Source organism: Thermobia domestica, chromosome 11, assembly GCF_964235325.1.
Source record: "Thermobia domestica chromosome 11, izTheDome1.hap1.1, whole genome shotgun sequence".
Classification (NCBI taxonomy): Eukaryota; Metazoa; Arthropoda; class Insecta; order Zygentoma; family Lepismatidae; genus Thermobia; species Thermobia domestica.
The window spans coordinates 80,573,058-80,585,091 of NC_137464.1; the positions used below are offsets into that span (position 1 = coordinate 80,573,058).

General features: G+C 35.7%; 1 protein-coding gene across 1 annotated transcript in view; it reads left to right on the forward strand.

Annotated features, from left to right (window-relative positions):
• The window catches only part of LOC145664220 (protein phosphatase 1 regulatory subunit 36-like), a 52,693-nt gene extending 40,947 nt beyond the window's left edge, over nt 1–11,746 (forward strand). The window contains exon 4 of the mRNA XM_081730677.1: nt 11,230–11,746. Coding sequence (XP_081586803.1) covers nt 11,230–11,605 — 376 coding nt within the window. The 3' untranslated portion in view covers nt 11,606–11,746. The remainder of the gene's footprint in view (nt 1–11,229) is intronic.
• Nucleotides 11,747–12,034: the final 288 nt, after the last annotated feature.

Consider the following 12,034-nt stretch of genomic DNA (forward strand, 5'->3'; position numbering starts at 1 on the left):
ATTGTCTTCCCGCACTTTTTTTACATGAAAGACCATGTAATCCTTTATTATCAACATATGCGTTGCAAGCAGGACAAAAGTGAGGCTCACAGATATTAGCACCTAAGCGCAGAGCTGTAGCAATACGAAAGCTCTCATTAGAAAGGTGTAGGCCGAGTGTGTGAGAAGGTAGGGCTTGAAGCCATGCTCCGTTTTTGGAGGAGGAGACAGCTAACAGCCTGGCTTTGTCATCTGGGTTATTGGTTGATGATAGGAGTGAAGATAAATGAAGCTTGACTATAGGTTCATCCCAAACAGACTGAACATGTCTTTTGTCGTTAGGTGGGGGATCCATTCCAACCAGACTAGTCCATTTATCGATGCATTCTTGTACATCTCGAATCGAGTCTAAGTCAACCTCCTGTTGAAGAAGAGATCCAATTAGTTCTCGTGAGCCATAGAATGATGCGAGGAAAGAAGGTATGGCGATATCCATGGCTCGACGAATCCCAAGGCCCCCATTCTCCACTGGTAAGGAAGCTTGTAACCATGAACTGTCTTTCAAAGAACAGTTTAGGATGGATTCCAGTCCTGTTCTAAGAGTGTGGTCGAAATTGTCAAGTAATTTATCATCCTGCCAAGAAGGGGAACAACGAAGGAAATACAGTAATCTTGGAAGTGAGAGTGAAGCTCGCAGTAAATAATAGGCGGAGTGTGCAGAAAGCTTTGATAATTGAGAAAAAAAGAATTCTAATTTTGATATCTTGTCCAATAAAATTTTGCTCCTTGATTCGGTAGAGATGGCAGCCCCTAAAAGTTCCGCATTGGTAGGAGATAAGAGTTTGATACCAGGTGCTACTTCATTAAACCTTTCATAAAGGTCATGGATTTCATCAACTCTGGCGCTCAGAAAACTCACTTCACATTTGGCAGAGTTAAGAAACAATCCAATAGATGAAGCTTCTAGACGAATTTTATTAAAAGCGCATAGTACTACGTCGATATTTCCAGCTATGGTACCGTCGTCTAAGTACCAGATATTTAAATCTGTGTTAATATCCTTAACAATGTGATGGATGGTTAGGGCGAACAGTGCTGGTCCAAGTGGGTCACCTTGCTGTACTCCACGTTGTGAGTGAATTATGTTATCACTTATAAAAAGATTGCTTGGTTCGGAGTAGCATTGGTAGATGTATGGATAGTAAGTTGGAAAATTAGTTTTAACAGATTGTAACATTGAGTCGCGGTTGAGTTCATTGAAGGCGTTGCGGAAGTCAATTTTCAAAAATGCTTTCACTTCAGTATGGGAAGATGAGTAGTACATTCTGGCAGCATGTACGGCAGATTCTGCTCCGAATGGTATACAGACCCCTAGTTGGTGTGGTGATAGAATCTTAATTAAAGAATCTCGTATCCGGAAGCAGATAATTTTTGCTGATAAGCGTCTCCAAACATTGCCAACAGCTATTGGGCGAATTCCACCGCTTTTCTTCTTCAGTGCTATAAGTGAAGCACCAAAAAAAATTGGTCGTAAAATGGTCGGCACTTTCCCAGATATAATTAAGTGCATAAATTCACAAATGGCTGTGGTTAAGCGTTCCCTTGAATCAAAGTCTTGATTTGTAAGTAGATCTTTTAAGATTGAGGGACGGAGATTATCCATTCCGCCTGCCGAACCAGAGGGGAAGGATCTTATCGCCTTTAATAATTCGATGGAAGAGACTTTAGTTATTGTAGTCGAGTCCTCGGGTGGTTCGGGATTGATGAATGAGTGAGCGTGGGCTGGATGCTTTTCTCTGAGAGCATGTAGTACTGACGTATCTGGCGTAACCACAGTGTCATCGGATATCAGTAGTCTGATAGCGCCGCGTATATCACCATCTGCTAATTTTTGTTCGATGCTCTTGGTATTGATTGAGCCGGATTTTTGTGGTTTGCGAGGTTCGCTGGTCCCTCGATGCTGCTTCATTAATACTTCACGATGATGTTCCCTCCAGTTTCTGACTCTTAGCTTCATCCAAGTGGTGAGATTACTTACTCTCTCAGAACGCGGCGGGATGCAAAGCACTGCGTAAGGGAAAACTAGAAGGTCGATCCAAGAATCAACATTATTGGTGTTGTTGATATTACGAATAATATCACATAAAGAATCAGCTACCGATGAACGAGCACCGCGCGGGACACGACGATGAACCGGAACATTAGCCTTCAGATGAGACATAAAATCATTCATTTTGGATAAAATTTCAGAGGAATTGTCATTCAAATCTAAGGTTAATAAATCCGAAATATAGTTGGTAGGCTGTTGAAGTTTCACGTTACTGCCCTTACTCCTGCGTATCACATGATGACATTTGCCTGTGTGTATGGATAAGCCTCTTTGGCTAAGAAAATGTTTATTACAATGAACACATTGCACATCATTTGAAATATTTGATGTATCCATATTAAGGTTATAAGTTATTAAAACTGTTTTGTTTTACTCATTGTTATTGTTGAAATTTTCAAACATACATTTTTAACGAATATTAACTGATAAAATAACACTGATAAAATAACTGATAAAATTTTGTTAATTGTCTTGATCGAAACTCTGAAAGAATGAAATGATTTTTTTTTTTTTTTTTTTTTTTTTTACAAAACCAGACATGAGAATGTGTATACTTCGTATTTTGAAAGGAAACAAATAAATCAGCAAACCTAACATTTGTTTAATTGATGCAATAATCATATGATACTGATTGATAGAATTGGATTCCTTTTCTATTCAAGGGTGTGTGTAAGAAAATTGATTGTTAGAGGGGTCTAGAATTTGAAGGGAATTATCATAAACGCTAAAATTGCTAGGCTATCTGCTTATTTTTTTTTTTTTTTAATGCGGAATTTCAGCTTTCTAAGATGAGCGGCTGGTGAGATACTCAATTTTTTGCGAAAATTCGGACTCCTCCCCACTCCTCCATTGTATATTATTATAATGAATATGATATTATAACATCTCAGTTGGGATTGGGGTCTAATATAAACCGAAAATCTTTTCATTCTGCTTTGCCGTTTGGCCATACATAAAATTGGATTACACACACTATTATGTTATTTAAGTAAAGATACTGTTATAAATAACTACATAAAGTGACTTGTGTCATTCACTTCCCAACTTGTTGTACGAGACTATATTCACATGTATAAAGGGACATTAGTCTTTCATCCTTTCTGACAGAAAAGTGCACTTTTTGCTACTGGGTACATTGGTTTGACACGTTTGACGTACTTCCGTTTTATATTCTTCCTAGCAAGGATGTTATAAAATAGAGGATCTGCCCATACAACAAAATCGTGAAGCCATATGTCACAGCCATATGTCGCCACACCTACTCTGCCCACTCCGCGCTACTAAGATCGCAATGTTTCGAACCAACAATCATGGCGGAAACGAGAGTAGCCAATCAGACGTGCCGGTTCAGACGATCCTTGATTGTTTTTTGGCTTCACTGAGTTCATATGATGAAGATATGTATGGGCAGATCGTCTATTTTACAACATCCTTTCTTCCTAGGGTGGGACAGAAAATAGAAAATGAAGAAGTGAGTGAAATTCCTTCTGGGATGCATCTAGGACAAGAGTTAAAATTGGGAGTAGAGACTGACGTCAGCGAAGAAGCTGACTAGTCCGCCATCCCAGACAAATCATGGCTGACGTATTGGTTACCATCTATCAGTTTTGAAAATACCGATATATGTATATATATATATATATATATATATATATATATATATATATATATATATATATATATATACAGTGGCGTATTTACGATTTTGTTTCGGGGAGGGCTTTGCTAACTTTCGGGGGACTTTGCCTGAAAATGTGAAAATTCTACAAGATGTTTCATATACTTTACTATACTAAGTAAAATTTCGGGGGGGGCTTAAGCCCGGAAGCCCCCCCTAAATACGCCACTGTATATATATATATATATATATATATATATATATATATATATATATATATATATATATATATATATATATGTTAAAAACATGGATTATGAAAGGTACAATGAGGTGAAGGTCCAGAAAGTGAAATTCGGGTGAGAGCAGGAATCTACAAGGAAAAAATCAAGTAAGTCCACTCGTTCGAATTATGGTCCGGTGAGAGAGAAAGGTGAAGAAAATTCCATAGTTGGATAGTGTAACCTCAGAATTCACTTTGATTAGCTTAATGGTTTTCTTCGTGGTGTTCTGTGCTAATATGAAGTGCTAAATTTTAAGATTGTCTCCAGAAATTACACATATACATATCCGCGACGTGAATGTAAGAAACACTCAATGGGAGGGGGGGACATGGTAGTCGTATCGGTTGTCATAATAATCACAAACGTATGTACCTTGCGTACATAGTTTACCCTAAATTTGAACCTTGTTTTAGGCTATGTAATTCGTTCAAATTATTGTTTTGGTGACAATAATACTGTTCATTTTCCTTTCTTTTACTTTGCTTAAATTCTGGAAAATGCTCATTTAGTAAATATGTTTTCAAATAGCTGAAAAATAAAATCTAAGTGGATTCCCATTGCATTAAGTTTCTATATCACGGTATAAGTGAATTATATGGGTGCATTTTTAATGTACCGGTAAGGTGAGATTTTCGTTAGTAGCTCATGTCTCGACTACTATGTTCTGATAACAGCCATAGTAATTTATATTATGAGTAAAATAATTTGGAATGTTTAATCGAAAACTCTTTTATGACAAAGAAACAGCTGGTCTGATCACGATGCGTTCTTGAGGAAATGTGGTAGCTAGAAAGTGATTTTATTTTTATTTTTAAAGTGAAAATATCTATGTATGTGTGGTTTCCTTAGGTTAAGTTAGTTCAGTTAGTTAGGTTAGGGAAGGGTAGGTATCTTAGGTTAGGAATAATTCATGTGATTTTCTTGTATGTTTTGGTTGTGTCTGATGTGAAAAGAAGTGTCAGTAAAAGTTTAGATGAACATGTTAGCAATGAGTGAGCCGTGCTACGTGTGTGAGATCGCTAAGGCCACCCATAGGTCCAGTTGGATCGAGAAGGTCGAGAGCAAATTATTACAGGACTTTGTCTAATGGTACTAGTGGATGATTTCTTGCTTTGTCACATGTTCTGAAAATCGTGAGGTTTTTGGCAATATGATCGCCAGGGTCAAAAGTCGCCGAAAAATTACCTTATATCAGAAATCTTTCAATATATTGAAAACTTTTTCTTTTCTTTTTCTTTCTTTCTTTCTTTTTCTTTCTTTTCTTTCTTTTCTTTTTTCTTTTTTTTTTTTGAAAAATAGCCTTCTACAAAAGTTGTTCAGTATTAAATTTTGAGCAAATTTTGAGCTATTTTTTTACCTTTCTGTCCAGTGGCGTAGCGTGATCAAAAATTTAGGGGATCACTATTTCCTAAACTCTTATAAATATTTGGACCATACAAATATCCATATAATAAAGAGGTAAGAAGATATTTCAGGGGAGAAAGTTGGGGCATGTACTCCCCCCGTCGTGACGCTGTTGCCTAAAACCTACCTTTATCGGAAAAAATCCGCGTAAAGTTAAATGCTGATACATAACGTAAATGTGTACGCTGCCTTTTATTTTATTTACTTTTACGGTATTTAGTTAAATGAAAGTTATTTTGATTTCTCTGAGGTTTATTTCATTAAGTAGAAGTAGTCTTACGGTATTTAGCAAAACCAGTATTAACTAGTTCTTTTTGTATATAACCTACATTTTTTATATCTTCGTTATCTAAGTTATGAATATAAATCCTATTTACTTACTAGAAAATAATTTTATTCTGCAAAGATATGTACTTAAATTGCATTCTTGTTTGATCAGCTTATTGTTTCTTAGAAGGATTAAAGTTTAATATCGCAGTTTTGTCTTCATAGAAAGAATTTACTTCCAGTCGATTGTATCGCTCCTTTATTTTAACATAATTTGTTATTACCACCTTTAATATGATTCGTCAATTTCCACGATCGATTATTTCAATTCCTTTGTGGAAGACGGATGTAATAAGTTAAAATGTTCCGTTATTGAAATACATTCTTCAGTGTTTTGTTTCCAGTCTTAAGAAATATGATTCGAGCTGACAGAGAGGCCAGTCGGGAGGTTAATGTGCTGCTCTCCGATGGACCCTTCCACTGTCCTTTGCGCTCGGAAAACTTATTCTAGATCGGACTCAGTTCATTTGGAAGACTGCTTGAAGCTTCAAGAAATACACAAAAGCTTCAAGAAGTACACATTTACGTTATGTATCAGCATTTAACTTTACGCGGATTTTTTCCGATAAAGGTAGGTTTTAGGCAACAGCGTCACGACGGGGGGAGGTACATGCCCCAACTTTCTCCCCTGAAATATCTTCTTACCTCTTTATTATATGGATATTTGTATGGTCCAAATATTTATAAGAGTTTAGGAAATAGTGATCCCCTAAATTTTTGATCACGCTACGCCACTGGACAGAAAGGTAAAAAAATAGCTCAAAATTTGCTCAAAATTTAATACTGAACAACTTTTGTAGAAGGCTATTTTTCAAAAAAAAAAGAAAAGAAAAAAGAAAAGAAAGAAAAGAAAGAAAAAGAAAGAAAGAAAGAAAAAGAAAAGAAAAAGTTTTCAATATATTGAAAGATTTCTGATATAAGGTAATTTTTCGGCGACTTTTGACCCTGGCGATCATATTGCCAAAAACCTCACGATTTTCAGAACATGTGACAAAGCAAGAAATCATCCACTAGTACCATTAGACAAAGTCCTGTAATAATTTGCTCTCGACCTTCTCGATCCAACTGGACCTATGGGTGGCCTTAGCGATCTCACACACGTAGCACGGCTCACTCATTGCTAACATGTTCATCTAAACTTTTACTGACACTTCTTTTCACATCAGACACAACCAAAACATACAAGAAAATCACATGAATTATTCCTAACCTAAGATACCTACCCTTCCCTAACCTAACTAACTGAACTAACTTAACCTAAGGAAACCACACATACATAGATATTTTCACTTTAAAAATAAAAATAAAATCACTTTCTAGCTACCACATTTCCTCAAGAACGCATCGTGATCAGACCAGCTGTTTCTTTGTCATAAAAGAGTTTTCGATTTAAACATTCCAAATTATTTTACTCATAATATAAATTACTATGGCTGTTATCAGAACATAGTAGTCGAGACATGAGCTACTAACGAAAATCTCACCTTACCGGTACATTAAAAATGCACCCATATAATTCACTTATACCGTGATATAGAAACTTAATGCAATGGGAATCCACTTAGATTTTATTTTTCAGCTATTTGAAAACATATTTACTAAATGAGCATTTTCCAGAATTTAAGCAAAGTAAAAGAAAGGAAAATGAACAGTATTATTGTCATCAAAACAATAATTTGAACGAATTACATAGCCTAAAACAAGGTTCAAATTTAGGGTAAACTATGTACGCAAGGTACATACGTTTGTGATTATTATGACAACCGATACGACTACCATGTCCCCCCCTCCCATTGAGTGTTTCTTACATTCACGTCGCGGATATGTATATGTGTAATTTCTGGAGACAATCTTAAAATTTAGCACTTCATATTAGCACAGAACACCACGAAGAAAACCATTAAGCTAATCAAAGTGAATTCTGAGGTTACACTATCCAACTATGGAATTTTCTTCACCTTTCTCTCTCACCGGACCATAATTCGAACGAGTGGACTTACTTGATTTTTTCCTTGTAGATTCCTGCTCTCACCCGAATTTCACTTTCTGGACCTTCACCTCATTGTACCTTTCATAATCCATGTTTTTAATATATATATATATACAGTGGCGTATTTAGGGGGGGGGCTTCCGGGCTTAATCCCCCCCCGAAATTTTACTTAGTATAGTAAAGTATATGAAACATCTTGTAGAATTTTCACATTTTCAGGCAAAGTCCCCCCGAAAGTTAGCAAAGCCCTCCCCGAAACTTTTGTAGAAGGTTATTTTTCAAAACACACAACATTTTTCAATATATTTAAAGATTTCTGATATAAGGTAATTTTTCGGCGACCTTTGACCTTGGCAGCCATATTGCAAAAAAAAAAAAAAAAACTCCCGGTTTTCAGAACGTGACCAAGCCAGGAATCATCCACTAGTACCATTAGACAAAGTCCTGTAATAATTTGCTCTCGACCTTTTCAGTCCAACAGAACCTATTGGTGAACCTCGCAGTATAGGAAGAAATGTCTTGAAGGGTGATACGCCTTGTCATAAACAATGTCCTCACATAGTGCTTCAGTTCAATGACCACAGTTAAAGGTTGAGAAGATTCAGCGTAAATGAAATGCACATTGGGGAGGTCTCATGCATTCCGCTTGGGGGCAGCACTTTATTCATTTTTTATTAATATCTTTAAGCGTGTCTAAAAGTCCGGTGCAACCCCGAAAAATCTGAAGCGGTGAGACAGATATGAAAGCAGGAAAACAAGTCTTCCATAATTTCAAAAGTACAACGTATCAAAGTAAAATAAATTATTCCAGGGTCCTTCGCAGGATCCTAGACGGGGTCCAACTCAAAATTTTTAAATGTAAAGGGGGGTCACCTTGCATATCGTATGAAAGTTGGTGTTAAATGAAAGAAGATAAATCAAGTCTCCACTCTCTACGATAAGCCTGTAAAAAAAAAAAAAAAAAAAAAAAAAAAAAAAAAAAAAAAAAAAACGGTGGGTAAAATATCAACACAATCTTCATTGCAAAGTCTACAGCCACTCGTATGAATCTGAAACGGTGAGGTAGGTATAAAAACAAAAACACGGATATGTCATTATTTCAAAAGTATAATGATTCAAAGTAAAAATAAAATGTTCCGGGTCCCTCGCAGGATTCCAGACGGGGTTCAATTCAAAATGCTGAAATGGGAAAGGGGTTCAAGCTGAGTATCGTATGAAAGCTGATTTTAAGTGAAAGAAGATGAAATAAGTCTCGACTTTTGATGATGAGCGTGTGCAAAATGACGGTGGGTCAAAATATCAACACAAGCGTGTTGAAACATTCTAGTTTTTTTTTTTTCCTTTTGTTTTACACCTGTCTCACCGTTTCAGATTAATAGGAGTGGGCATAGACTTTTCAGTGAGTGATCCGAAATGACGAATATTTGCAGGTGCAACAAAGCTGAAGCTGTTGGCATACATAAATGAAACTCTTAAGCAAGGGTGCCGATTTCTCTGTAAATTTAGGGGATCCCATTCAGATGCAAAAGTTATATATATGAGGATTTTAAGACAAATTGCATTCAAATTATGCCAAATATTGTATATTCATAAATTCAATAGGGGGGACCACATGAGCTTTGGGGGGGCTGGTCCCCCGGCCCCCCAGGATCGGCGCCCTTACTCTTAAGTCATTTCATGGTTGCCCCATATTGTCAATCTGTACGATATATTTATCTTTAACATAACTGGAAAGGTATTTATTTTTCTTTAATAAAAAAAAAAAAACATTAATTTATTTTTATAGCATGCGAAATTCTCCCTTCTTTTGTTATCAATATTTCATGTTCCACCACGATGAGCACTGAAACGAAGTGCGGATCAAAAGTTAATTTGACGAAGTGTACACTATCTAGTGTGCACTTCATTTGTAGACTTCGAGCGTGCATCCTCGAAGTATGCATTTTGCACTTTCTGGACACGGTCTAGGATCTCATAGACCGTAATTTTGTCGCTATAGGATGCGCAAATAACTGTTCTGTTCTTCTTACTGTTTTGTTAACTTCTTTGTCTGAAAGCGTACACTCATGTCCAAAATTATTGTCGCATGTCTATAAATATGGTGTTATAGGAATATAATTTGATAACGATTTCACCCGGTATTTCTTATAATGTTAGTATGTGTATAATCGGCAAAGACATATATATGGCAAATTTCATGTCAAAAGAGGAGTAAATAAGAACAATAAAACGAAAATAAAGCTCTCTTGTCCATTTAGCAACATTTTGTTTTACTCATTCTAATTTTCGTATTTATAATTCTTTTCCTATGAAATTTACCACAAATATACATTTCCCGATTATACGCTTAGTATCAGTATTAAAAATACCCTGCAAAATCATTATCAAATTATATTCTTACCAGAAAACAGTTATAGATGTGACAGTCATTTTGGACATGAGTGTACATGTTGTTTTATGGCAAAAGTGGAAAGAAAAAAATGTCACACGATGTTATATGCTTCAATTTGGAAGATCTAATAGTTTTGGTCAATTCTTGCGTACTGTACAACAAAACCACCAATGACAAACTATTCCTTGCTGAATTAATGAAATCTTTTGTGAGGTAAAATATCTGGATGTACGCAACGAAAACACTCTGCACACTTCCAGTAAAGAAAAACCAACAAGAAATACGTAGTCTTGTCGAAGGAAGGGAAGAAGGAAACAGCAAAGGCTAAAAAATGAAAAAGAAAAAAGAAAGGAACAGGATACTTGATACGTGTGGACCATTGTAAAGGCACTCCGAAATTTTCATTCAAGAAAATACTTCAAATCGTAAATTGATGCCTTGTAGTGCAGTGCAGATGGTGAAAGTGTAATCTAATGTTTACATAGGAGTCTATATCAAGAAATATAGCCCGTAAAATACAGTGCATGTGTTTCTTTTATGTATATCGTGTGTTTCGTTGTGTGTGTATGAATTTATGTAGTATACAATGCACTTTCCAATATAGCTTTTATTTTATTGGAATGTAAAATATGATTACCAAAAACAAATCAGAAGCTTCAAAATTTCCACTAATGTATGATACATAACTTTTGCATTTCTAGATTTGATTTAAAAAAAAAAAAATAGCAAAAATCCCAGCATTCTTGGGAAAGGCTGTGTCTCAGGAGCCAGCGTTCGAAGTTCTAAGAAAACAGCGAAACGTACTTCTTGTTTTGATTCTTTTTTTAAAGATATTTTGATTGAAAAATGTACTAGCTACCATTGAAATGAACAAATGGTTTGAAAATTGCCTAAACTTATAGCTGTAGTTAAACTTTATTTTTACCGGCTAATTAGCATGTGAAGGTGTAGCAATAAAATGGCCAAATTGACAATATTGGACTCGATTATATATATTTCGATGATGACTGGATGATTATATATATATATAACGATCAAGTAGAGCTTACATTGCATAAAAGTGTTGTGAAATATAGTGTTTCCGTTTCCTTGCATAAACCAATATAGTCATATTTCTTTTTCTAGGGACGACGAATGGTTCAATTATGTCCAGCATACCTTTTACTCTCCAGAGAAAACACTGTATCGACTTGGGATGCAGGTTGGTATTCTTGGGCAATTGCGACGAAAGTATGATCTGCTACTTCGCCCAATCTACCATAGAGCTTCACTCTCTGACGCATCACGAGATTCAATAGTTGATTCTGTTGGATCGCGAATCATAACCGTTAGTAATGATACATTGACTCTAGGTCCAGAAGAACAAAGATCCATTGCTTCTTCTCAAAAGTGCAGTATAAGTTCACTAAGAGGTTCAAGTGGACTCCGCGTGTCACGGACTTCACAGTTAAAAAGTGTTAATTCATCTTCCTCAACAAAGTCTACTATGCAGGAAAATTAAATGAGATATTAGCTCCATGTTTCTAGTAATTATCTTTTTAAATTCTCTGTACACATATAATCCAAATTGTACATTGTGTATGTTGATATTGTGAATGTACTTTGTGTAAATAAAGCTATGTTGTTACCTGCTCTGAAATAACTGTTGGTATTCTAGTACAGTGATGGGCAAACTACGATTCGCAGGCCAGATACAGCTCTCTGAAAGCTTTGTCCGGCCTCCGACATTATTCATACCAGAATTTAACTTCTCTGGAAATCAGGTGATCCAAGTTCAGACTACATTATGAGAAACTGTTAAACACGTATTCAAAATTTCATTCACCATACTTCGCTTTGTAATCTTTCAAACATTAAGAGGACTTAGCATTAATTTTATAAAATTTACCATTACTACTTTTAATAAATTATATTGAACTGCCTAAAGATT